The 26143-nt window shown below is 48.8% G+C and overlaps 11 protein-coding genes across 11 annotated transcripts; 6 read left to right on the forward strand and 5 right to left on the reverse strand.

The window, feature by feature from the left end:
- Positions 1–166: 166 nt before the first annotated feature.
- Positions 167–2324, forward strand: SSK1 (SSK1, response regulator; the record flags this gene model as incomplete). Its single annotated transcript, XM_007322315.1, has 5 exons — positions 167–365; positions 512–1536; positions 1612–1741; positions 1800–1858; positions 1914–2324. 5 exons carry the CDS (start codon positions 167–169, stop codon positions 2322–2324), a joined length of 1824 nt encoding a protein of 607 aa, XP_007322377.1.
- Positions 2325–2827: 503 nt separating this feature from the next.
- Positions 2828–8079, reverse strand: SERLADRAFT_417695 (uncharacterized protein; the record flags this gene model as incomplete). The annotated part of the gene is made up of 17 exons (XM_007322316.1): positions 2828–3414; positions 3488–3612; positions 3671–3807; positions 3863–3954; positions 4007–4198; positions 4247–4351; positions 4413–4471; positions 4532–5008; positions 5096–5426; positions 5545–5602; positions 5697–5735; positions 5950–6023; positions 6253–6308; positions 6487–6560; positions 6600–7110; positions 7161–7449; positions 7517–8079. The coding sequence occupies 12 exons, from the start codon at positions 8077–8079 to the stop codon at positions 4312–4314; spliced, it is 2571 nt and encodes an 856-aa protein (XP_007322378.1).
- An 873-nt stretch (positions 8080–8952) lies between these two features.
- SERLADRAFT_476595 (uncharacterized protein) lies at positions 8953–11381 on the forward strand (the record flags this gene model as incomplete). The annotated part of the gene is made up of 10 exons (XM_007322317.1): positions 8953–9487; positions 9589–9664; positions 9716–9755; positions 9814–9851; positions 9909–9927; positions 9974–10013; positions 10080–10375; positions 10439–10597; positions 10763–11034; positions 11093–11381. 9 exons carry the CDS (start codon positions 9069–9071, stop codon positions 10825–10827), a joined length of 1152 nt encoding a protein of 383 aa, XP_007322379.1.
- A 1244-nt stretch (positions 11382–12625) lies between these two features.
- On the forward strand, positions 12626–15434 carry SERLADRAFT_417697 (uncharacterized protein; the record flags this gene model as incomplete). The annotated part of the gene is made up of 14 exons (XM_007322331.1): positions 12626–12662; positions 12731–12837; positions 12897–12961; positions 13018–13050; positions 13123–13190; positions 13221–13341; positions 13408–13527; positions 13609–13730; positions 13782–14041; positions 14097–14590; positions 14622–14658; positions 14714–14902; positions 14965–15080; positions 15141–15434. The coding sequence occupies 12 exons, from the start codon at positions 12785–12787 to the stop codon at positions 15077–15079; spliced, it is 1677 nt and encodes a 558-aa protein (XP_007322393.1).
- On the reverse strand, positions 15328–16928 carry SERLADRAFT_476600 (uncharacterized protein; the record flags this gene model as incomplete). The annotated part of the gene is made up of 4 exons (XM_007322318.1): positions 15328–16058; positions 16117–16317; positions 16383–16628; positions 16690–16928. 3 exons carry the CDS (start codon positions 16453–16455, stop codon positions 15514–15516), a joined length of 819 nt encoding a protein of 272 aa, XP_007322380.1.
- A 255-nt stretch (positions 16929–17183) lies between these two features.
- Positions 17184–18385, forward strand: SERLADRAFT_476602 (uncharacterized protein; the record flags this gene model as incomplete). The annotated part of the gene is made up of 5 exons (XM_007322319.1): positions 17184–17403; positions 17463–17681; positions 17735–17789; positions 17849–17908; positions 17966–18385. The coding sequence occupies 5 exons, from the start codon at positions 17206–17208 to the stop codon at positions 18037–18039; spliced, it is 606 nt and encodes a 201-aa protein (XP_007322381.1).
- Positions 18386–18448: 63 nt separating this feature from the next.
- SERLADRAFT_441776 (uncharacterized protein) lies at positions 18449–20435 on the forward strand (the record flags this gene model as incomplete). Its single annotated transcript, XM_007322320.1, has 3 exons — positions 18449–18550; positions 18585–18872; positions 18933–20435. 3 exons carry the CDS (start codon positions 18449–18451, stop codon positions 20433–20435), a joined length of 1893 nt encoding a protein of 630 aa, XP_007322382.1.
- A 605-nt stretch (positions 20436–21040) lies between these two features.
- On the reverse strand, positions 21041–22694 carry SERLADRAFT_417700 (uncharacterized protein; the record flags this gene model as incomplete). Its single annotated transcript, XM_007322321.1, has 5 exons — positions 21041–21886; positions 22071–22206; positions 22390–22417; positions 22483–22577; positions 22639–22694. 5 exons carry the CDS (start codon positions 22656–22658, stop codon positions 21041–21043), a joined length of 1125 nt encoding a protein of 374 aa, XP_007322383.1.
- A 166-nt stretch (positions 22695–22860) lies between these two features.
- On the reverse strand, positions 22861–24257 carry SERLADRAFT_476609 (uncharacterized protein; the record flags this gene model as incomplete). Its single annotated transcript, XM_007322322.1, has 2 exons — positions 22861–23489; positions 23546–24257. The coding sequence occupies 2 exons, from the start codon at positions 24221–24223 to the stop codon at positions 23064–23066; spliced, it is 1104 nt and encodes a 367-aa protein (XP_007322384.1).
- Positions 24258–24434: 177 nt separating this feature from the next.
- On the reverse strand, positions 24435–24949 carry SERLADRAFT_399243 (uncharacterized protein; the record flags this gene model as incomplete). The annotated part of the gene is made up of 2 exons (XM_007322323.1): positions 24435–24678; positions 24744–24949. The coding sequence occupies 2 exons, from the start codon at positions 24859–24861 to the stop codon at positions 24581–24583; spliced, it is 216 nt and encodes a 71-aa protein (XP_007322385.1).
- A 254-nt stretch (positions 24950–25203) lies between these two features.
- On the forward strand, positions 25204–25548 carry SERLADRAFT_410822 (uncharacterized protein; the record flags this gene model as incomplete). The annotated part of the gene is made up of 1 exon (XM_007322324.1): positions 25204–25548. The coding sequence occupies one exon, from the start codon at positions 25204–25206 to the stop codon at positions 25546–25548; it is 345 nt and encodes a 114-aa protein (XP_007322386.1).
- Positions 25549–26143: the final 595 nt, after the last annotated feature.

Here is a 26143-nt window from a genome sequence, read left to right on the forward strand (position 1 = left end):
CCAAGCCCACGTCGAGACGATCCAATCACACACCGGCTCCCTCCAAGCCCACGTCGAAGCCCTCCAATCTCACTTTGACTCCCTCTCCTCCACCTCCGACTCCCTCTTAACGCACACCGACTCTCTTCAAACGCACGTGGACAGCCTACAGGCGCACCTGGAGGGCATGAGGTCCCATGTGGACGGGCTGCAAGGGCATGTGGATAGAGTGTCGAGGGGGCAGGAGGAGATGAGTGGGAGGGTACGGAATTTGGAGAGAAATTATCAGGATGTGTTGAGTGAGATGGTTAATTTCCAGCGGAATATGGCCCAGCAGGATGGGTTGATGCAGAATTTGATACAGTACTTTTTGCAGGTTGAAAATGGTGAGTGAAGAGCACGGGTGTGTGAAGGTTGGGGTTAACTGACGGACTTCTTTTCGTAGGTAAAACTAAAGATGATGTTACGACTGCGAACGCTTCCGCCGCTGTACGGCAGCCGACTGCTCATCTCACGCCTGGCACCTCCGTAGGAGCTGCTAACCCCACACTCGCCCCCCCTACTTCTCTCTCGCCAAATCCAAATCCTTTCCTCCCCACCCAAGAAGCTCAACGGATGATGGGCGAATATCGAGAGACGGACGTCGCGCGCGCGTCTCTCGCACAGATGAACGAAATATCAAGACGAGCCGAGGTTGCTGGCATGTCATTTGGCGGATCAGGTATGGGCGGCGAGGGTGGGGCGCAGGACAGGCAGGGAGGGGGAGGGGGAGGGGGAGGAGTGTCACGGCTGATGGCTACCGCCGCGGGGCTTGTCAGTCGCTCTGGTGAGAGTCCGGGGTTGCAGGGGATGTCGAGGCAGGATGCGTTGGCGAGGATTGGAGAGCTGCAGCGCTCGCGGCCGACGTCTGCTCAGGGAGAACCGAGTGCGAGTGTAGGTGCGGGTGGCACGCAGGCGTTCCCGCCTGACGCCCCGTTCATCATGCCCCCCTCTGCTCCCCCCGCTGCAGGGCCTAGTACGAGCGCAGACGGGGGGGCGTTGCGCGGGTGGCCGGAGCAGATGAGCGTGGGCGGTATCGCGATGGATGCTACGCACGAAGGCCTTCAAGTCTTTACGCTCGGCCACCTGTTACCCAAGAGCGGGGTAGACGACGAGAATGGGAATTGGTCGTTTGATCCGAGGGTGCTTGGGGAGATGGGGTTGCCTGATGGGAGTGGGGAGGAGGGAGGGGAGGGGCAGAGTGAATATGCGGGCGATCCTGGGCCTTCCTCGAGCGCCTTTCCCCGCTCCTCGCCTGGCCCGGAAGAGATCGTACGTCCGACGGCGACGACGGTGGCGTCCTCAACATCAAGCGCTCAAAAGCTACGCGTGCGCCGCTCGACGTTCGTCCCTGGCTGGGCCGTCCCCCCACGTGTGCTGCTCGTCGACGACGATGCGGTGAGCAGAAAGTTGTCGAGCAAGTTTTTGCAGGTGTTTGGGTGTACGATTGATGTGGCTGTGGATGGGGTGGGCGCGGTGAATAAGATGAATTTGGAAAAGTATGATTTGGTGTTGATGGTGAGTGTCGCGAATTTTTTTGTGAGGCTTTTGGACTGAGTTTGCTGATCGAATTTTGGATTTTTGGGGATTTAGGATATCGTGATGCCGAAACTCGACGGTGTCAGTGCGACGTCGCTTATCCGCCAGTTTGACCATATGACGCCTATTATATCGATGACGAGTAATTCTAAACCTAGTGAGATTATGACATACTACTCTTCTGGTGAGTCCCCCCGCTCTACCATTGCTCCCTCGGCGTGTTTGCTGATGGCTCTCTCCAGGAATGAACGACATACTTCCAAAACCGTTCACGAAGGAAGGTCTACTTGATATGCTAGAGGTAATGGCCTCGTCTTTTTAGCGGAAATGTCGATATTGAAGGTTTTCCATCACAGAAACACCTCATGCACCTCAAAGTCATCCAACAAATGTCCAGAGTCCCACGCTCCGTCGGCGGTCCTCCCCTTTCTGCAGAAAGCTTCCAAGAAGCGCTCGCAGTAGGCGCCGCCGCCCTCCAAACCAATGACCCCTCCTCTCTCGTCCCCATCAACCTAAATGCAGACGAAGACGGGCGGATCAACCCGTTGGCCGGCATGGGTCTCACTGACGAGCAGTATACGGCAATTTTGCAGAATTTGGTGAGTGGGGAGAGTTTTATGGGGGCGGGTGTGCCGGAGGGTGTGGCGCTTGGGATGGCGATGGGGGTTCCGGGGCCGTCGGTCGCGGGGGAGAAGAGGGGGATGGAGGATGATGGGAATGAGGGGATGAGGGGAGGGAAGAGGGGGAGGTTTGAGGTGCTCGAGTGAGTGGGAGGGTAAAATTGATGTTCGAGTCTTAGCGACAACTCACCGCTCCTCCCCTCCCCAAACTTGTTTCGTCAATGTCATGTCGTGTCGCTTTGCTTTGCTCTGCGTTATTTTTTCCATACTCTTTTTTTTTTCCTCTTCTTCCGGCTATCTATCATACGATGTCGTTCCGATACACGTCTTTACTCAATGCGCCTCACTTTTATATATCGTTTCCCTCATTTTTTCTTTTTCTGTTCGACACTCCATTCCTCATCCTTTTTTTTTTTTTTCATCTCCCATGTGCTATCATTTTTTACACTCTGTTCTCATTCAGAAGTGTATTGTAATCTCTCGTTTTCTGAGCATGGATAGGGTACGAACCACCCTCTAAACACATTCGAGATTGCCAGACAGGCGTGATGGCGCAAAGTGCAGTAGGCTCTTTTTGAACAAACCTTCAAACTGTCATCCGTACACTGGACAAGTGGGGAAACGACAGCCCCTTAAGGATTTTCAGAGCGGGGTCATTGACTCGAATCGTCCATCGGCGCTATATTTCTGTCCCCCAAGAAGGGTAAATAAATATATATTGATATAGAAATGACGAGAATGAGAATGCACAATATCTGATTGTGTAGACAAGAGTCGCCAGATGAACAACACCGTTCCACGAAAAAGAAGAAAGAGAGGCTCGTGCGAAGCGCAATCCACCATGGATGATGTTCCAAGAAAAAGAAGAAGAAAAAGGAGGCTTGTGCAAAACGCACACCCCCACGGATGATGTCCCATATTAACTGATAACGCCATGATCAAGGTCAGCTAAACAAACGACGGTCGTCACGCCCACAGCTCGCAAGTCGGCTGTCGTAGGTTCGTCAATGACCTCCATACGCTCTTTGAGATCAGGGCGTTTCGAGAAGAGCCGCAAGAGAGCGAGTACGCCTAGATCGTCTATTCGAAGCGCGTGATCTTTCTTTATCCGTCGGCCAGGCCAGTGCTTTTGCAAGTATGCAAAGGACGATAGAGATGGCGAGCGCGCAACACAGCTGCGAGGATTATCGTCAGTCAGGAAGGGCTGTTCTCCGTTGTGATCGAGAAGTGAAAGTCCCTACCGGCAGTATGGCGAGCTAAGCAGAGGTGATGTTAGCTAAAGGTAGGTGCCACGAATGAATGTACCGTACTTTAAATACGGCCCAGGTCGGTGGCCCCAAGATTAGACATTCGTCTTGGTAGCAACCAGAGCCCGGGTCGTCAAGACAGTTGGTGGAGTATATACTCTGAGAGTCCTCGGGTTGATAGCGTGCAGCTGGGTTAATGACGTAAATGATTAAAAAAAATGACCATAGTTATCGAGTACGACGTACCAACCCAAAACATGGAAGCTGACATATTCGCTAACACTAGTTCTAGCTGCCCCAAGGTTCTATTTGCTACCATCAAAATCCCATCATCACTCGCGGAGGCCGTATCCTGATTAAAACCGAGCTGTTCTCCCAAATACCTAAGTCGGATGGTCAGAGACACGAATTTTAAAAATAATAAAGCTTCAGCCTTACTGCTCAGCCATCGACAAATAGCGCCGCTCCGTCGTGTCAGCGCTTATCTCATTGCCCAGAGTTTTTGGAGATGAGCCGAACGCCAAACTCCACTAAAGCGATATCGTTAGCTATATACCATAGGAAAGAAATGACAGACCGTACCCAATCGACAACGGGATCATACGAGGCGCTTACATTCACGTCCCACTTGGCCCAGGTCTGTGTGGTCTGAGGCGGAGGTGGTGCTTGGGGCGACCAACCATTATCGTAGCCTGTATAGAGGGTGATGTTTATTGTATTATATGACAGCGTACAACCAATAAACATCAAACGTGGCGTTATTCTGTGAGTTATCTAAAATGCGGTCAGAACTTGAAAATGGAGACGTAGGATGATCGCAACCATTTTCCGACCGCTCATCTAAGGGCAGAGTTCCACATGACCCCAGAGGGACTTTTTCACTGGAATCAGGAATGCAGGGCACAGTGTAAAAAACAATGTTGCGTCCTGGGGGATACGATAGAGACGATCTCAGCAACATAGTGAAATAAATTTGAATGAAGCACACCTGCAATGTAGACTGTCCAGATAGTCCAGTGATGGATATATTATTAGCAGGGATAGCCACTATAAAGTGCTATTGCTTAGCGGGCCGCACTGGACATTAGAAAAAGAACCGCATGATACATTGAATTCTTTTGCTGGGACGATGGCTTCCAGTGCTGCTTGGTCTAACGGTAGGTCATACAGTGTGCTGCCGACCCATCCGTAGTTTGTCAATCCAAGCAATCGACCCATGAAAGGTAATATCAATGAGGATTCACCCCACGGGTAATTTTCAACCAGTTCCTTGGTCAAAGGTGGAATAGCAGAGATTGTTCGACCAGATCGCCATGCCGGCTCCTGGTCAACTTGCAGCGTCACGATCCTTGTGCACGTGACGTGAAGGATGGATATACCAGCGAGATAAACGAGGACGTAGAGGGTTTTGGATACAGATCCAGGTGAATGTTTGAGTCTCTGCCGGCAGACGCTGAAAAAGGCCGCGCCCAGTCCATTCCAACTGGCACCGCAGTCATGTGTCGTTGTAAGTGCCTGGCATGAAGTTATATGACGATCGACAGCTAGACGATGCGTGACATATACCAATGCTGCAGAGTACACCTACACCACCAAGACTGATTAGCATAAAAGAGGTATAGAGATATTATACTGACTATAATGAATGAATGCTGATATAGTACCATTTACCACCCCCTCCACGACGTCTGTCACCAGACCCAATCTAACTCTGATAAGGTATCCTATACGTAGCACATGTATTACCAAGAGAGCGATATGGACTATGATCAAGAAGCCATGCAGGATGAAGCAGGTAATCTGGATGCGCGAAAGAGCTTTCCGACGGTGGGTCTCAACCTGAGTCGAAACCACTCCAGGATATTTTGATAAGGGGCTATCGTCGTCTCTTGACGAGGTTTTGAGTAACGAGCGACTGTCGTCAGACAGAATGTAATCTGGCGGCTTTAGTAGAGGCTGGTAACTGGGCTCGCTACCTATCGCGGTGCTTTGCGCCATTGTCCTTGAAGGAGCAAAGGTAAAGAGGGTCGGCACTTTATACGCCTTGTATGGGCGCTTTGAGTGGGAAATGGTCGGTTAGTCCTGTGTCAGAATCCTGATGTTGAATAGCTCACACTTACATGTGCCAGGCAACTATCAGAAAGAACTTTCTTCCTGGCGCCAGACAGCATCGCAGACCTAAAATACCCATCACACTCCGGGACATCTAGAAGACTATGTGAACTTATTCTACCCATATGTTCAGTACAGCAACTTGGTTAATTGCGTATACCTATGTTCATGTGGTCTATCATCTGATCTGAGTTTAAGGCTGCGTGAGGTATTGTCAAAAAAAATCCCTTATCTAACACATAGCCTTTGAATGCGGCGCATAAATAAACTGGATGATATGGCGATTCGACGGTATATCTTATTTTTGCCCTAAGGGGAAGCAGTGGTGATATGCTGCGTTGCTTCGATCATACAATGTATAAGTTAGTCAAACCGTCGTCACCAGCAGTGGTATGATAGGAAGTGAGACTTACAGACATGAGCCTTTCCTCCATACCCTTGATCACCGACACCGATGAAGCTAAACTTGGCGTGTGATGCAAGAACCCTCATCATGATAGTAGTAATGGGACTCGGATATCATATCCTACGGCGCCAATGTCACATCAGAATGTTTTTTGGGTACTCATAGCCACTATCCCACTACACCGCCGTATCTCTGCCGAATTGTTCACAAAACATCATGTGGGACCTAATACAGTCCCGACGTTAGAATTAAATATGGGAGGTGCAAATATGAACTGAAAATCTGCCTTGCTTGCCGCTTGAAGCCTTACATGATGATCGTCGGCGACTGGAAGTATAGCTGCCTAGTAGTGTTAGTCATGTGACTCTATAAAGCCAAACATATATCTTCTTTAGATCATGCCTAGGAGAAACAGTGGCAGCGTATCATCGAGTCTAGATCACTCTAATGGAAGTCATAATCGTAGTGATTAGCATGGAAACAGACTTCATAATGTGCATGTTACAAAGTGGGATTGATGAGGGTGTTGTTTGCAACGTGAAACCTTCGGTGGGCCTGCGTATACGCTCAAATCACTGGTCTTTCGATGCTGAGTAACCTTATCGGGATCACTTCGACCTATAAATTCTCCACACCAAGGTTATTCCAGATAAGTACGAGAAACAATATGATAAGATGCGAGCTGAAACGAGTTTGAAGAATGGGAGGTGATGTTGGTCTTGGTAGATAACGGCATATGTGCGACGCTTCTTCCTTTGAGTGGCGATGTTGAGGTCGAGGATGTCGTCAAGACGCCGGCACTGTTGCCCGATTTGATGATGAGACTGTCAGAAGTCCCATTCTCCTCCGCATTTAGGCCCAAAATGCTGCTATGGAAATTGACATTTCCCGAGTGCATCGTAGCGTGTCCAATATTGGCTTGGCCAACACCACCGTCGATCGAAGAACTTGCGTTAGTGCACGGACTTATGGGCCTTAGAATAGAGCACAAGTCTTCACGTTCAGGTTGTGGGAGCCACCCGCCGATGAATTGTTTATCCAAGAAGTTGCGGTCAGAAGGAATGGATCCCAAGGAAAGCGGTTTTGGACTGTGGGCGTCACTTCCACGAAGGTTCGGTTGTGCGGTCGTGCTGAGGAGCTGTGGTTCATGTGGTAAACTATCCGTGACCTATGATAACAGCAGTCAGGCGGAGGTATACAAAGATTCGTTGTGTATACCAAGTCCTTCCGGCTGGTGTGACCGTCCTGATCACCTGATGCTTGAACTTGAGGAGCAATTTCTGTATTTCCTGTGGACACAATGCCTAATTCTGAAGCTTGCTCCAGTGACTGGGATGAGTGGATACCAAGAGCGTTGAGCTTCGATTTCCATGACTGGTAGTTCCTAATATTCGTCCATCGCATGTTGGATATCATCTCATCTATGGACTCGAAAGAATCCGCAGAAGAGGACATGAGTGTACGTGACTGAGCTTCTGGTGTGGACTGAGCTGCCGGGACCAACAAACTATTGGTAAAACCATGATCGCTGTCGTGTCGTAAGAGAATCAGACGAACGTTCGATGAGAACATACCTGAAATCGTAGATTTGTTCCATTGACGTACTGCCGACCATCATAGGATTGAAGACCTTTTGCTCTTTAACGTTAGTCTCATAATGCTCCGTACCAATGATATTCACGTTGACTGCTTCCTCGAGCTTGACAAGTTTGTTCTTGGCATTTTTCAAGGCTTGGGCTTGATTCGAGCTGGTCTTTCTCTGTACCTCGAGTTCCCGAGAGGTACGTGATAGACTGCTGTCCAAGGTATCAACGTGATAGACAAGGCGTCGGTTACAGTCTTTGAGGTGCTTGTTCTCTCTCTTCAAAGTCGAATTCTGGGCATCGAGATTTGATATTAGGATATTGGCTAACGCATGAGGCGGGCGGACGGTAGTCGTGAGCGTGCCCAATTTCCTCGGCACAAGAGATTTGGGAGCGATATGTGGAATCCGAGAAACGGGAGTGGAGGCGGCTGACAAAGAAAAAATTGGACGTTGAAGAGGAGAATTCGTCCTTGCAGGTTTTCGACGATATAACGAATCCTTGTTATCAGACGCCTTGTTTGAGCCGTGGCTGCGAAGCTTGAACAACATCATGATCGGCGACAGAACGTTGGAAGGACAGTTAACAGAAAGAAAGAAAAACAATCAAGCGTGACACGATTTACAAGGCTGATGAGATAAAAATATGCCATGTAACAATGTCGGAGGCTGACACGGTAAGGGCTGACATCTGGATCCAGGCCACGATTAGGCTGGCCTTGATCTTTGCCAGACCATCAACCCGAATCACTACCAACATGATAACTCAACCTTAGTATTCGTAGATGTGTGAACAAACATTGTCCGCCGAAATATAGTTATAGTCCAATGCCATCTTCGAAGACGAGTACTTGAGCGCTGTAGTTCACGGGACATATCGTACACTGCGCAGCTACCTGGTACAGATTACGATTACAGGGGTGTCCTGGTATGTGTGGTCAGCTTATCCCGCTATCGCAAATATGAAAGAAACTCTACCAATTAGAAGCCTGAGCGGGTCCGCATGAAGTCTGATTAGAATCGGTACTATATCACATAAGTATAGAGTGAACGACGACCTTTCGTTAGCGCGTGCTCAGAGAATGATAGTTGATCAGACACATGTTCCACGTGCCTGATGGTGCAGGCACCGAGAATGGAACCACTCAAGACAAAGAAAACTGAACTAGTCCAAAAGAGAGACGATACGAACTTCTGACTCGGAGTGATATTTGGCGTGCTAGGACGTTAAGATGCACGATATGTTGGCCTCCGCGAATGTCTGAGGCTTCGTGTAAGTAGCCTTGAAGGCAGAGTTAAACGAGAATATATAGGACCTGTGAATACATGAGAGCGGTGCTCGATGTCGTGGAGAACGACGAAGGAGACATTGTTTGTCCAAGTTTACCACTGACATTTGTTGCGGATCGGGTGGCGCAAATTTCTGTCATCTACTCGAATTTCAAGTTTGCGAACTTGAACAGCCTACCGTAGCAAATTGAGAGCAATATCCTCCAGCCTTTGGGGATTCTAGTCACTTGGGCATTCTACCGGGCTCGACATAAATGAGCCACGACACTGGAAAAAGAAAGAGAGCAGAGGAGAATTGGGATTTTCTGGATTTAACCATCTCATCCCCTGTCTATCAAACATGGTCGCAGCCCGCTCACGCCGCGCCTAGTAGCAACTGTGACATGTATGGCGCTTTCCCTGCATCGTCACAAGCTTCGTCGACGACGACCAGCACTATAAAACGAGCCGCGACCCAACCTCCTGTACCTAACATTTTGTCCTATCAATCTAGATTCAGCAGTAAAATCCAAGAACCATTCATGTCCGTTCCCACTTCGTCTGCCCCTCCAGCAAAAAGGAGACGGAAGAAAAAAGATCCGAATGATACGCAGCCTGAAAAGAGGGGGGCAACGTTTAAAAAGAAGTGCCCCCAGAATATTATGGATCGGGTGAATAGGGTCATGTCGCAAAGGTGCGCATTTATGCGGTATTCAGTTGCTCTACCATACTCCTGCCTACTCATCCCGCCTACTATCACTGAAACGAAATCAATTGCATCCTGGTGCTATTTAGGTTCTTCCTGCTTGATAGGAAGCGAGAAGGTGGCCAACTTCGCGAGGAGTTTAGCGTCCTCGGCTCCACCGGGAACGTAAGTGGCTAGCCATACACTATTCAATCTGTCAATCACTCTTGATTTTAGGTCTACACTGTCATAATTGACAAGGCGCCGTCATGCAATTGTACGTGCTTAAACCGCTGCGTGCTCTACTGTATTACTCACAACACACTATCCAATAGGTCCTGATGCCGCTAAAGGAAATCATTGCAAGCACATTGTAAGCATGGATTATCCCGTGCCCCTAATTCTGGCTCACATTTTTGGTCGTATCTAGCTATTTATTTTCCTGAAAGGTCAGTACACAGCCATGTCCCACCACTGAACTCACACATCATTCAGTCCTTCAAGTCCCGCAAGATACCGGTCACTGGTACCAAAAGTGAGCAGTGCTATTCCGCGCATCCCTCGCACTTGTCTAATTCTCTATCTTATCTATTCAATGCAGAGCCCTTCTCACTGCCGAGTTGGAAGCAATCTTCTCTCATGCCCCTCCAGCCCCGAACTCCCTGGCTCACGAACGTGTGCGAGAGGCTTACGCTCAAGCTACCGGAAAACCTTTAGCTTCCGCGAGGAGCTCCAAAAACGCCGCGGATAGTACTTGTATAAATAAAAAGGGCCGCCTTCCGGGCCCTGAAGACGATTGTCCTATCTGTTATGAAAACATGCACGGTGCCAATGTCGCCGCACTTGTCTTTTGTGATAGCTGTCAGAATGCGGTCCATAAGGAATGCTTTGGGCAGTGTGAGTTATTTTTCTAGCTTCATATCACTAGTCTATCGTATACTATTCAACATCCGATCATAGGGGCTCGTAGTGCGACAAATCTTACGTGCGTTTTCTGTCGTGCGTCATGGACACAGCCCAGTATTTCAGGTACATCTGATGCCAATGGGTCCCGCCCCGGTGGTTATATCAATCTCGGTGGAGTAGCCGGGTTAAGTCCCGAGCGTGACACCAGCACTTGTGAGTCGTCGTGCTCTTCAGTTTCCTTATATCTCTCTTCGTCCATTTCGTATAACCTGTCTTGTTTACCCGTATTCTGGTACCGGCCCCTGCTTCTATATTCATACCATTACGTCGTGTCACCGCCTGGTTGATATGACGATCTTTGCTCATTATCTCCCGCAGATTATCATGGTGTAAGGCATGGTGGGAGGCATTACGGTTATCAGGAGTATGGCAATTCGTTCTAAATTTAGCGATGCCTTGTACTTTTATCGCCTCGATACTTACCTCATTCTAATGTTGTCTCTTTCCCCCCGATTTACTCCTTTCCTGATCTGAGGCTGTTTCTTCCTCGTTCTAATTTGACTCAAATGGTATCGACCATCATCCTTTAGCGTTAACATCTCCTGTCATGCTACCTCCACCTTGTTAAAAACACGCGCAATGAGTATGGTGTACGTCTGTCTATCTTCCATCATAGTTTGTACCGCTCATCCCTTACGCCACACCCAGCCGTGTACACCCAGCTCTACACGGTGGCACGATTGATTGATCGCCGATCGTACACATTCTCCAACCTGCTGTCGTTGCTGTTTATCTGATTCCCGACTTCGGCGATGTGGATATGTTTTTACACGCAGTCTGTCCCGGTATCATCTAGATTATCTTGACCACGGCCATCACATGAAACGCGACGACCTGGTTGGACCATGTATAAAACCTACGATGAACGTTGACACCTTGCTTTCTGCTTGGCAATCACGATGATCCCCGCGCTCGTTTTGCACTGCCGTATGGTGCCATTGGGGGCTCCCTGTGAAATCAGGATGGATAATCTGATATGACAGATGCCCTGAGCGCGTACACGTACGTATAACCTCGTCACGTGGTATACAGATAGCATCACGTGCCCGAACACCTCTCAAGTCCGCGAAGCGATTTCTCCTTTTTCCCTTCGAAAATCGAATTCCAGAATGTTATGATTGCACACAATTGTCTCCGTCAGCTCGTGTCTGTCATTTTCGGCTTGCTGTCCGCATCGTGAATCTCTAGGCTCTCTATAGGCCAGCAGTTTACTATACCTAGTGCATCCGAACTGCTGGAAAAGGTACTTGAGCTCCAAGGTACGGGCGAAATGAGTCCAGTCTCAATTTATAGCACGCCAACACTAACCTTAGTGGCGTTCGTCGGCCTCATGTCGACGGTCGTCTATGCATGTATTATTTTCCTGATCTCCTTACTTTTTTTCTCCATTTTCCCGCCGAAAACCCAGGTAACATGAACGTCCGAGAGAGTCAGGCCTGAGCTGGAAATCTGAGTACCGGTCTATAGTCTTTGGGATTAGCTACTGTCTCCGAGGATCGAAACTTTTTGTCTTCTTTCCCGGAGACCCTTTTGTTCGATACCTCGCAGACTTGGGCCAGACATCAATGAAAGTGATTCACTAGCACGCCACAGAGTCTTATCAGCAAAACAATCACCCCTTTCTACCACTTGGCACCTGCGAGCGCTGTGATATGCGATGCACGTCCAATAGGTGGCCGCCTTGCAAGGAAATGCCACCCCGTTTTTTTAATTATTTGCAGACAAAAAATCCAATTTTTTTCTTACACGAGGCTTTAACAGCCTCGAACCCTCTTCTCGGCCCACTTATAAACACCAGCATCATTTGTTACCTCTTGAAACTTATACGCTGATCGAAATTTTCCCTCAATTCCGCTCTCAACCCTGGAAAGCGGAGTGTACAGTGGTCAATATCTCCGTAATCATGCATTCTGAAGAAAAGACATCTCCTCACTGTGCTCCTTCCGAAAAAACACAAGATATCGTTCCTTGTCCTGGATCATCCTACACCGAACAGCGACTTGGAGTGTGGCGACTCCTCATTGGAAGAGAGTCATCTTTCGAGATTCCCGGCATTCATTGGATTTTGCTATGGTCTCACTTGCCGTTTCTAAGGCGAGCATTTGGAGAAATACACAACCTCAGCCCATCGTTGTTTTGGTGTTTTTTGTTGCCTTATTTATGGAAAGCGGTAGAACCAGGGCTGTCGCTGTATTTTTCAAATAAACTTTTATTTGTCGTATGTATCCCTTGCGCTTCCCTTTCCTATTCCTTGCGTCAACTTACTGCTAATTACACTCTTGGCAGATCGAACACCGCATAACGACTGGGAAGACGGATGTCGAGACGGTTTGTTGGGCGATGGGAGCTCGTAGTGCGTGTGTAGTGTTGAACGGGTTGATCCACTGGTGGTCGTGAGTGCTTACGTTGCCTATGCTCCACCTCAGAGCTTCTTTGACAGATCTAATTGAAGGAAGCACGTTGCTTTGATGTACAAAACTCGGGTAAAGTACCACTTCGAGGAGAAGCTATTACAAGGTGCGATCATTCGCCCTCAACGTGTATCATGCATGTCTCATAAGGACCCTTGGTAGCCAATCTCAAACGCGATCTCCCCACCTCGCAAGGTCTGTCCTCATCAACTGGACGCCCCCTCGCGGGTATGAAACTGAGACTGACGTTTGCGTTATCTTATCTAGATAATGAGTCGCGCTCGAAAGCAGACCCTGACGACGCCTTTAACTTTCTTCAGCAATCTATCGATCTCGTAAAAGGTCTTCTGTCATTTATTTTTCAGCTGCGGCTCGTATACCAGGTTTTCGGTTCCGGGTTGAATAGTACGGGTCCGTTGTTCGTCGTGCTGTGTATACTTCCGCTGGTTGCTCGTGGGATCGTTAAGACAGAGATATGGGGAAAAGGTCAGCTTATTGGACGATGTGTGTGTGTGTGGGAGGTAGAGGTTCCTTATGGTCTTTCCTTTGCAGCGTACGTCGTTCAAGCGATCAATAGCCACTATATTCGCAAAATGGCGCTGCGTGATCTGACTAACGACAGCCTCAAACAAGATATGCTGAGCGGGAACATATGTGATTATGTTTCACGAGGTTAGTCCCATTATATTCGTGTCTCTCATTGCACTCTCACTTTCACTGTATTTCGTGCCTCTGACCCAAGCTCTTATGTAGAATATCACAGAGCACAGAGCGGGCTTCGAGATATACCGGCTGGAGATGCCGAGTCACTATACCGACAGTCCAAAACCCCATTTGCAGATATAGCGTTGGGTATAGTGGGGGATTTGCCAATAGTGAGTGTAGTGGCCTGTATGAGAGTTCCCGTCCCCAAGCTCTTGCGATAGCTATACTTTGCAGGTCTCGCAATCTTCACGCCCTCGAAACTGTCGATGATCCACCTGGCCATCCTGGAACAGACGTCGATCTCACTGCGGTACACGTTCTCCCATATCGTCTTCACGGGAAAGCTGTGGCCCTCGGACCTTAACCGCATGAAAAGTATTTACCGGATCTTGGATCTCGAAAACCAGGTGAAGGATGGCGAGTTTCCTTATCCGTGTTCGCAGGAGGATCATCGCGGGAAGGGCATGTCACTGTGCATTCGGTGAGCACTTCTCATACGTCATCTCGAGCGTAACTCATGCGTCACTGTCACACAGCAACTTGTCGTTCGCGTACCCTGGCAGCAAGTCAGACAGGACCGCGGTCATCGATGCTTCCTTTTCCATCCCGAGTGGCTCGCTGGCTGTCATCGTAGGCGGAAACGGAAGTGGCAAGTCGACTTTGATCAAACTCCTAAATCGGCTATACGTTCCCTCTTCCGGAGAGATCCTCGTCGATGGCAAGCCTATCGAGCAATACAACGTCGCACTTCTCCGACGTGCCACTGCCAACCTGACCCAGGATCACAACCTCTTCCCCTTGTCTATTCGCGAAAATATAGGCCTCGGAAATCCTTCCCTCCTAAACGATCTGGACAAAATAATCGAATCAGCCAAATTGGGCGGCGCTCACGACTTTATCACTAACTTTGCCGACGGTTACGACACCGTCCTTCGTCCTGTGCAAACCGCATATCTCAGCTTTGCAGCCAACGCCAGCGATGAACTCCTGGCTCAGTACAAGGCCATGGAAAAACAAGCCGAGCTCTCAGGTGCGTTTCTGTTACCACTTTGTTTTTCGAGCTAACCTATTCTTCAAGGTGGAGAGCGACAACGACTGGTAGCGTAGGATCACACACTCTCTTTTCGTAGTTCTTCGCTGACCTCTCACTCAGCTCACGCACGTTTATGCGTCTCACCTCGGATGATATCAAGTTCGTCACCGTAGACGAACCCAGCTCAGCTCTAGACCCTCAAGGCGAATTCGAGCTCTTCGAGAGACTTAGACAAGCACGAAAGGGCAGGACCATGGTATTCGTCACCCATCGTTTCGGCCACCTAACAAAACATGCCGACCTTATCATGTAAGCACATCTTATCCTATCTCATCTGACGCACGACTTAGCTTCCTATATGTCCACCGCAGATGTATGAAGGACGGCGCCATCGTACAAACCGGGAAGCACGACGAGCTCATGGAGATGGGCGGTGAATATTCACGTTTGTACAACATACAGGCGGGAGCATTCATGACTTCCTAAAGTTAGTCGCAGCGGCTCGTTCGTATATTCAAAGTTGCTCGTGGCTGACTGGTGAAACTAGCTCCATCGCGTGGTGCTCAATGTCTCGCCCAGGATACCCATCAATTTTTGTTTTTGTTTTCAAGGACATTTTTAATCTAATCCTTTCGTAGCCCTAATTATACCCTCGCCGTCGCACATCTTTGTTTTTCAATCGCTTCTTTTGGATATCTGTCAGGACCAGTCTAATATTTTGGGTTTTTGAGAAGCTGTTTTACGGACATTGGTATGTGTAGGGTGAGCGAGCATGTATTTACATCAGAATGGCTGCATGTAAACAACGACATTCCTTTCTCCGAGGACACTTGATATGAAATACAACCGTCGCAATGAGATAATGGGGGATGAATTAATGATTACAGTAATACATGGACCGAATCTCAACAAACCATCAACTAGTAAGCGATACTAACACACTTGCCACGCCATTCGTCCCAATGTTTGACCACGCCCTCAACCAGAAAATGAGAAACATCTTTCCTCGATACTGTCCAGCTTCCATCGATATCTCCGGATTCTACTCGATATGCAGGCTTTTTCGCTTCCTTGTCTGCGCGACACTCTCCGTCCGTTAGAAGAGCAGGACGGACGACGACAATATTCTCCATTTGTCCTTTGGCCGGGACCCGATCTGCCCATCCCTCGCCAAGTATCTCAGTTCCTGGACTATTCCTCTCGTCCCACGACCATCCTGCACAATGTGCCACGACTTCCTCCGCACCGCACTTGTCCTTGTGAGGAACGGTGAGGCAAGCATACAACGGCTTAAGCAGTAAGGGAAGCGTGGCATGCGAGTCGCGCGTGAGACCGATGGACGAGATAGTGATTATTTTGGGATGCGGCGTCGGTAGTGTTTCCATCGTATTAAGTAGAGACTGGGTAACGAGATTGGGAGGTGAGATGACAAAGCCCTTTGTCAACTTGAAACCAGGCGTTCCACCTGTAGGTTGTCTGTGTTAATATACGGAACGAAGACGTCAGGTTGATGAGAGGCTTACCGACGGTGAAGAGAAGGAAGTCGACTGGCCTGGAATCGCCGCCTTTGGCAGCTTCATCCCAAGCGCGTTGCACGTCTTCCTTGATTAGGGCGTCTCCCTTGAGCAAACGAGCCTTTCCCTGTTGAACATATTTTTGTATCGTCTGATTGTCGTCAAAAACGTTCGGCGATCGTAGGAGAAAAGTAACTGTCGCCCCTAAATCTAATGAGTGCCGCGAGCTTCATGTAAGAGGGGAGGATATGAGTACGATGAATTCGGACACATACCCAGCAATCTGACGGCAGAAAAGTAACCAATATTCCTCGACCCTCCGATGACAAGAACTTTCGAGTTTTCCATGATAAAACTTGAGTGATTGATGGTCCTCTTTGCATTCTAACGCAACTTTATATATCCGTGACGTTGACAAGCGCCACCGTGACTCGGACAGGAACCGCAGTAAGCGCAGGAGTCATTGTATTTCTGTATGTCAATGTCGATCGTTGTAGCACTGGTTTGCAGTGCTACTACATCTGGTTCGATGAGATAATGGTAAGTTGATGGTATCAGAAACGGAAAACCGAGCATACATACCTTTGCTTTAACTCCTAGGCAACCTAGTCCTACATGTTCTTTCATGGCCCACCAGGCAGGATGAAAAATAGCACCTGAGCCTCTATTAGGTTTCCGCTAACATCATTGATCAACCAACCGAGATGAAACTGTGAGGGACTGGGTCTTGCCCTCCGAGTCGTCGTACATTGCCCTGATTTAGCTTCTGATTGCCGACGAAGAGGAGTACAGGCTGGGAGACTACTGCTACTGAGGACTACTGAGCCTGCATTGAAGACGTGGCCTGTTGAATTTGTTGTTAGGCTGCGGTGCCTCCGTAGTCATCGGGTGTCAGCAACTGTCCTATGCAGAGACAGACGTGGATGAAGAACGTAGCGCTCGACTGTCTACGTGTAACATGAGATCGGCTGCACCGGGCCGAGTTCCGAGACCAAGGATGTTTCACCGAGAATCAACGCAACTAGGTTAGGGTTAGTATGATCTTGTGTACAGCCACTCTGATAACTGTCACTTCCGAGTCACTGTCGGTGTAAAACCATGGTGTTCACAAAGCTATCGTTTCGCGCAGCCCTGCCTTTCAAAACCCGTCCTATCAAACTTTTCCCTCGACGCTTCGCCTCAGAACCACAGCGTCCGCCAATAAAGGAACCCGTCACCGAAACATTCTCTGCAGCTTCAAAGCCACGACTATACTACTCACGACCGCCGCCTCGATATGATCTGCCTCGCATAGAAGTAAGGTTCTCACCCGCTCATATACCTTCACTGACTCCCTTCTCTTCACGCCATTACAGAAAAAATGGCCTTTCATTCTGGCGTTCGCCACTCTCGGCGTGTCCGCTTGGGGTGCGTTCCTCCTATACGCGACGAACCAAGAAAAGCTGGCAAGCTCGGTCTACAAACAAATCTTGCGTACTGTGAAGGAGTGTGACGAACTGAAGGGGGTGCTGGGAGATGCCATTCGCGCTGAGCCAGCTTGGTATCTCAATGGGGACCCCTGGATAACAGGTGGCGTACGTATATGCTCACACTGCCGAACAGGAGGGTGCTAATTTCCGATATTTAGGTCAATATTCCTCAAGGAAAGATAGACCTGAGTTTCCGGCTAAAGGGGCATAAAGGTAAGTACTGGTGTTTCTGGACTGGGGTACTATACCGACGCTGTATGTGAATACTTTAGGATCAGGGACGTTGTATTTCACCAGCATACGAACAGCCAAAGGACAGCCCTTTACACCACGTATGTTCCAATAAGTAACCCTCTGTTGCGTCCTTATCTGATTATGCTGGTGGGCAGTGCGTTTCCGGGTTATAGGTGATGATAAAAGCATAGTAAACATTCCAGTCTCGACGCAACTACCGTCACCCTAGCACTACATATTGTGTTCCAGTCATCGGTCCCCGTCACTTGTGTCTCAGGCTTGTTCGTCATCGCGTTCACACTTCAATAACGTATTTTACATTTGTGCCTATCCTAAGAACATTTTCCCCACCGCCACCTTAAATACTTAAAGACTCTGCATACAAGTACTTTTGATCTTTCAGATGCTACTCCAAGTTGTTTCACTCGTTCCCTGTGCGGCTCTGCTTAGTTTGTTAACATATCATTATGGTCGGAGCAGACAGTCATCACGCCTCTTGCCTTAAACTACCGTACAAATATTACTGGCAAGGGATTTAGGAATGTACAGCATTAGGCGTTTTGCATTTCTATACAGCTTGCAGTTATAATCCACTGAGAGAAATGCCTTACTATATGGGGAAGGTAAAGTAGTTCATAATGTCCACTTCGGCGCTTCTCTCGCCTGAAAAAGTGGCTCTGCTTAGGATTCTGACCATTGGCGATCTTCGCTTCAAACCATTCTCTTGTCGCCATTTCAACGTCGGGCAGGTTTAGCTGAACCTTAGACTTTCAGCCAACCACCACCTACACCATGCATCGATGTCTTCGTCTTACCGAGATTTTGACGCTCATATTTTCTTTCAAATATGCCACATCATACTCAGAACTTGAGCCCCCTGTGTTCCAAGAAATCAAAGAAAGAGACGATGCTCTTCATAAAAGGACCCTTGCATCATTGGCTAGAACGTGTAAGCTATTCTCTGGTCCTGCGTTGGATGCTTTGTGGGGCGAGTTGGATGACTTTGCACCACTTGTGAGATGTATGTCCTCTAACTTATGGTATGTTGACGGGGAAAAGATGGTGCGCATTGGTTTTCTTTCCATGTGTATCAATCGAATCCTCATGCCTTTCATTTCTTAGACATTAAGACGGCCTGTCGAGGCCTCAGACTGGCTGATATTGAGGAAGTACGCTACGCGTGTGCGTGTCGTCGTTCTGTCCGTCCATCTTTCTGCACGGTTTAATAATGAGCTTCTCGGCGTGTTTTCTACCCTGTGTCCCTATCCACTCCTACCAGCCCTCAAAGAGCTTCACTGCATTGCGGACCAGAACTGGAACATAGCTCTCCCTTTCCTTCGCTCTCTTGTCAACCCCGGGATCACTAGCCTTTCCCTACCGTTCCCTATTCTCGATGGGGTCTTTGGTATATCCGTCTTAGCATCCCTCAGCGAAATGTGCCCACTTGTGCAACGTTTTCATATGGTTGATTCAGATAATATGACTCTTATGGAGTCCTTGATCACGTTCCCGCAATTGCGTAGATTCGTATGGAGCTCCAGAGCTTGTTCTACTATGACAAATCTGGCTTGTTCCTGGAAGCATCTTCAGAGCATAGAGTTTTGCATGCTGGATGAGCAGGCAATATTGCGGCTCGCCGATCTACCATCGCTGAAGGAGATCGGTCTGGCGATCATGTCTCCCATCTCTCACAGTAATAAGCTCAGTGTACCCCATCCAGTCTTTCGCAGCCTTACGGCACTTCACATCACAGCATACGATTTGAGTGGCCCAATAAGCTTGTTGGAGATGGTTCGTTCTCCACTCGAGGAGATCTCCGTCCTCCTCCCTCGGATACCCTCCCCAGACGCGCTGCACAGCTTCTACACCACGCTCTCGCAGCATGCTTCACCTGATCACCTCAAATCTGTGGTTGTATCTGTCATCGATAGACGGGAGAACTTTGAGCTCGCCAACGCAAGCGCCGTCAATCCACAGATGTCCGGCATCTCATACGCCACTATTGACATTGAGATGGTGAGAGACCTGCTCCATTTCCGACGAATTGAGCGCTTTACGGTGGGCGGAGATTTCGATAATTTCTTGTGGAATGATGATACCCTGCAGGAACTCGCCTTGGCATGGCCGAATTTGCATATTCTGCAGTTGGGAGACGGTACAGGCCCGCCATGGACGACTCCATCTCGGGTCTCGCTCAGAGGTTTAACGACATTGCTGAAGCTCTGCCCCCAACTGGAACACTTGACAATAGTCATTGATGCAGGTGTGGTTCCGTCTGTCCAAGAACTGGGAGAGGACGTGGTCTGTAACAAACTTATCGAAAGTTTGACGTTGCTGAACTCCAATGTCGGCGACTCCTCTGCTGTCGCTACCTTCCTCTACGCCATCCTACCCCGTCTCGTCCACATCCGGCCGCATAGTCACCTCAAGTCCTTGCGATGGATAGAGGTGTCGGACTACCTCCTGGGCTATGCTCTGGAGAGAGAGACGCGGTCCGGAAAACTGGAGAGCATGCAAAGATTGTCGGAATTGCAGCGTATCGTGTACCGCCAGACGGAGTTCGAGCGAACCCTCGACCCCTCCATCGTTGAGAACCGAAGTAACTGGTTGTTCAGCATTCAGTGATCTTCGCCTTTCTTGGTTTTTAATCATGTTTTTTTGTTTTTTATTAGAGGGCTTTGCGAAATCGCATTGTATCATCATCGTGCGGAATCCTAAGAGGCTCGGACATTTCGTGATCACGACATTAGACTAGTGTGGATAGTAGTTTAAAACTGAAATAAAAAATATCATTACCTTACTCTGAAAAAAATACGATGCAGCACCGGTACGCAAATAAGACGAGAAGACAGATGTTCTGCACGTAGAGACAGAGTGGAAATTTTCAAAAGTGTACACATCGTACAGAGAATCACTTTTGGATTTTGGCACTCGCCCATATAACAATCGAAAACTATGACTTTACTTTAGTCGATACTAGGGCTGCAGGGTTTTGTCAATACATCTACTTGTAAAAAATCGAAATCAATGAACCTCGGTCACTGCCCGAATTCGAAATGTTGCGAAACCAACGTTTACGCATGCGCAACGCCTTCAAGCTTGGTCTCACATATTGATTGTGGTTTGACCAACGTTCAAATGTTTATAGCTTCAACCTTCAGGAAATGCAAATCAGAAACACAACTTTCATTGCAACCAAAAGACGTAGAATAAAGGACTAAAACTTGGTTTCACGAACGTCCCCCAACGGGAGGAACACCCCTCCTGGGCCTGCTTCCTCTGCGTCCATATCCACCCCAACCACCAACATATGCACCTGGACCCATCAATCCTACCCCACCGGGCTCACCAAACGTAGCAACATTTCTTTCCCTCTCCTCCTCCCTCCTATACCTCCCTCCACCTCCTCGTCTACCACCGTGTCCTCCGCCTCTAGGAACGGACACCGCTTGCGTTGAGGAAGACAATGAATCGAAGAACGACATTGTAGGATTATACGCCTTATCCTGCTCCTTCTCCTTTTCTTTTTCCTTTTCATTCACTTGGGGCTTCTCAGCCGTATCATCATCGGAAGGATTGGTGATCTCATCGTCAGAAACTTCTTTGGGTTTTTTGGGCGCAAGAGCAGCCTTATCGAAGCGAGCGTTGGAACTCTGGAAGTCGAAGTCCGTCGCGGGAACTTTGATCTCCTTCCCATCTTGATGCCCGTGGTGACCATGCCCTCGCCTTCCTCCACCTCGACCACCCGGTCCGTGATTAGGGTGCCCATTCGATACACGCAAGTCGCCAAGGGCACGTTCCACAGTCTCGAGGGATGCAGCTGCAGTATGGACCGAATTGTTGGCGCGGCGCGGGCCGTTGCTTGTGCTAGGAGCTTCGGGAGCCGCAGGCACAGGTCCACGTTGAGGTGGGATGTCCTGAGCAGGGACAGGAGGTTGTGGTGTAGGGTAAACAGGTGCCTGTTGCGGCTGTTGTGGTGGGGGATGCTGCATCTGTGGCTGAACGCCAGGTCCAGGCTGCTGATAGGGTGAACCATAAGGAGGGTAGGGTGCTTGGTTCACACCAGGTGCAGAAGCCTGAAGGTAATATGATTAGCACATGATTCGAAAACAAATAGAAAATTTAAGTCAGAAGGAAGGCAACGGAATCATCCACACGAGGTTTTTGCGCTCTCGGACAAGTGAGTCTGTGACTCTTTACATCCGTAATAACTTGCATCATACAGTCTAGAATGCACAGCTGTTAACTATGTCTACTCACCCCAAGTACAGCGGGGTCGTCGTGCACGCTTCGCCGGGGTGTGGGTTCGTCAACAGCAAGATCTTTGACCTCAGAAGCACGGAAGATAATGTATTGATATGGTTCTTGAACGGGAGGAATGAACTCGGATGGGGGCCTAGGAGAGCATGCGTGTCAGGACGATGATTGATATAACATCAAAAAAAATGATCAGAAGGAAGGCAACGGAGTAATCCACACAAGTTTTACGCTCTCGGACATGCGAGCTTTAGAGCTCATTTGTATCCGTACTGAGCTCATCTTGTTGTAAAAGAAAAGACAATGGACGAGAAAAACTCACTTCCGTGATTCGGTACCCATAGAAAATACTGCATGGTAACCATGATATTAGCAAAGGCATGCGTCTACACACTCAGAAGAAGTGACAGCGCACCATTTGAAAGCTGTATGGTTGAGGCTGCAGGGTCTATGCCCGCCAGAATGCCTCGGTAACGCACATCAGAATGAGAAATAAGAGATATCGGTTTTCTGCGAAAAATCAAGGACGACGTTAGTATCGAGGCGTATGATAGGATTGGGTGCGATATACCCTATAAAACTGAGAGCCATGTCGAAAAAAACGTTTAGAAATGAAGAAACGAACGCGTTTGAGTTTACGGTGCTGTCTGCTGTCTGCAAGCGGCGTTCAAACTCGTCCTGGGGAAATTCAGACTCCGACACACGCAGTGCATAGACGAGGTTAGGGTTTCTACTCTTCTTTGGGAATTATGCACTTGGAGCTCAAAAGCGATTTACTGGTATCTATCAATGCAATGAATGGTCTTCTGTCTTGCTTTACTGTGCGCAACGCATCTCACGCCGATTTTCTGCATTCAATGCATTTATCCGGGCGCAATTACATGGGATGTAGGACATGATTATGTAGAGAAATGGTGGTCCAAAGAGTCATCGACACTGCAAGTTCAGGGGGAAAGAAAATAGTATACAGCGTTGAACTTTGAACAGCTTGATGCTTTAACCTCTCTCCAGTCTGCCGACCACCCCCTCTGCCTCGCCTCTTGCTTGTCCAAGATCCGGATCCAGGCTCGACGAAGGTGCTTTCTGCCGGGAATCACCGGGCCCAACCACAGCATTGGTCAAGTGAGGGTCAATAGGGTCGGAAGGTGGACCGGATCCTGTGGTGGACGTGGGTGTCGATGTGGGTGCTGGTGCTTGTGGTTCAGTAGGATACGGACGGAAAGGAGAAGGTGCAATTATGGATCGATGAAACCGTGCGCGAAAATCGCTGGGATGTGGTTGCTGTGAAGGGTCCGTGGCATATGCATTTGCAGAAGGATCGTTCAAATCGACAGTCGGATAGGGAGGAGCGGATGGTCCCGGCATGGCACCTTCTGCCACTTTTACAGCGTTTGCGGCTTGTTGAGCATAGTGCATTCGACGCTGTTGAATTCAAAACTTGTTAGTTGCAGAAAAGTGAAATGGATGGAGTGGCGTACCTGGTGATCCCAGTGGTCCCAAGCTTCAGCAATTATAGGCTCCAGTGAAGTCAGCTCCTCATTAGTCATCTGGAGTGTCCGTAGTAGATGTTGTTTCAACAATGGCGCGCACGAAAAAGACAGTAAGAGGGTCGATGCAAACGTCTGGCCACCGAGTGGCTGACCTTGAGGAAATGGAGGCTCCTGTGGGTTCATGGCATGCTGATGAAGCTCGTGAGGAAGAACCGCTTGGTACTGGCCGTCGCTGTTGACTCTATAATGGACATCTTCCATTCCTGCCATCATCTCGCTGCCCATTTCCAGTCCAAGCTCTCTCATCTTGCGTTGTTTCACAAGTTGTCGGTGTTTTCTTTGCCGATCTCGAGCAGCCGCTCGGACCCTTTCTCGCCTCGCCATCTCCTCAGGCGTTAGTTCTTGCCCAGTGAAGGCTGGAGGTGGCGGTGGCTGCTGGTGCTGAGGAGGAGGCTGTTGGGGATCACTTGGCTGGGCGAAGGCCATGATGGCGTTCATGTTATTGGCGTTGCGATCCCGCTCTCGCTTGCGCCGTTGTCTCTCTGCAGCTTTCTCGCGTTTGTGCCGTTGACTGGGGGTTTCATTCTCGCGAGAACGCTTGCGGGACGCTGAGCTCAGCGCAGACAACGTATTCTGGGTTGGATCATGATGCCCACTGGAATCCATTATTTTATTCTCTCTCGCGTCCTTTTCTTCAGCACTGTGACTCCTGTTACAGCTCCTTCTGTTTCGATGCGAGCGTCGAGTGACGAGGTCGTGACGGGAAAGTGACAAAGTTCTAACCAAACACTGTCACACTCAATCCTTTACATGGTGGCGTGAGACACAACCTGCGTAGGCGATGCGTCCGAGTCTGGCTGGTTACTACTTTCTGCTCGCTCAACAAACCATTGTCTTGTAGGCAACAGCTCTGAACATACACCTAAGACTTTTACCGGTAGTAATGCAACACCTGTCACGGCCATGTTTTTCCAACCCATGAATTTCGGTGGTCCAAATTACGAGTCACATCAATATGTTCTTTCAGTACACTTGGAGGTGTCGGCAGCTACATTTGTAAATCTGACCGTTGGCGCCCGATGTCATTTTGGTGAATGGACATATTTTCAATGAGGTCATATGTACGTTGAGTTTAGTTATTTCCTGTTCGGTACTAGGTGCATTTTACCCACTCCCTGACTGATAGGACCATACAGGGATGCCTCGTAACGAGTAGGGTGGTTCTTTAAATTCGAAGATCGTTTTTGTAGCCAGAGATCAAATTCTAGGTGAGGGCCAACATTGTCAGCACTGGCAGGGTTCATCGGGAGAATGCTTTGTGCTAGTATAATTCATAGCTTGCAGGGATTGGTATATGAACCTGTTTTCGAGCAATATATAGATCACGTGACTGTTTGCAACAAAAGCCACAATATTCCAACTCCAACATAAAAGTTGTGTCAGGCTTCCATTCGTCTTCGTCAACACCCCAAGTCCTAACCGAAACGTCTCTGCCGGCATCCCTAACCTCCATTCAAGGCGTTGATTGATATTAACCTGCTGCCGCTCGATACATAGTGACTTCATCCGCAGAATTATGCAGCGAATTCTACTAATAGTTGCATTTTCTTGTCAGGGCAATGGTTTACATACCTGGGGGTTACATCATGTCCTACGAATATGCAGAGGCGTGGGCCCAGAAAAAATTTCCCGACGACGGCTTTGGGAGTCCAAGCACCCTTGCCGAGACAATCCGTAAACGTCTCAACAAAGATCTGTTCAAAATCCCTTGGACCTTAGCCGTTCGATACCAAAATCAGGACATGATTTTAATTGTTATGAGCCATCGCAACACAAGACTGTCACCCTACACTCGCAAGAAATTTACCGAGGACGACCGTGTGAAACTCATTAAACACTCCTTGTTTGGTGGTATGGAGGGTGAGCTTGAATTCCTCAAGGACCTCGAATTTGTGACCATTCCTGATCCTTACACAACTGGCCTCCCATGAGTTTCTTGCTCCATATATGTTGGTGATCGTCAAACAATTCCTTTTCACAGCTAATAATCTACTTCTGTCAGGACCCCCCTAATAATCTACTTTTAGGTGGCGATCGAACGAAGCCGCGAAGCGGCTGAGTGAGATCGGTGGGCTGGAGGCGTGATGAAGAGATACCAGACTGCCCTCAATGGAGGTAGACGAGCAGTTTCGGATTTTATTCCTCATCAGTGGTATCTTCAGAGGTTTATATATGCAAACTGGCGGGAGTAGCGGCGCTTTAAATCGCATACTCCGACGGAGTCCTCCTGTGGACAAGTCCGGAACTTACACGCGTCACCGATCACAAGACCAGTTCGCTTACTACTTGGGCGAGAACCGCTGAGACGGGAGCCGAGATAGGGCGAAATTTAGACTGGGGTAACCGGGCCGGTAGATCTAGACCGCCGTATCACATGGTTCTTTCGCGTAGGTGCTATACTTAGACAAGGGATTACCAATTGCCGAGTCAGCGGTGATTACATGACTCATTCATGCTTAGGGTTCGGGGCCCGCGGGTAAAGATAGCCCGGCATGTGTTCTAAAGCCGCATTAAAGCCGTCTGGGC

Source organism: Serpula lacrymans (genome assembly GCF_000218685.1).
Source record: "Serpula lacrymans var. lacrymans S7.9 unplaced genomic scaffold SERLAscaffold_12, whole genome shotgun sequence".
Lineage (NCBI taxonomy): Eukaryota > Fungi > Basidiomycota > Agaricomycetes > Boletales > Serpulaceae > Serpula > Serpula lacrymans.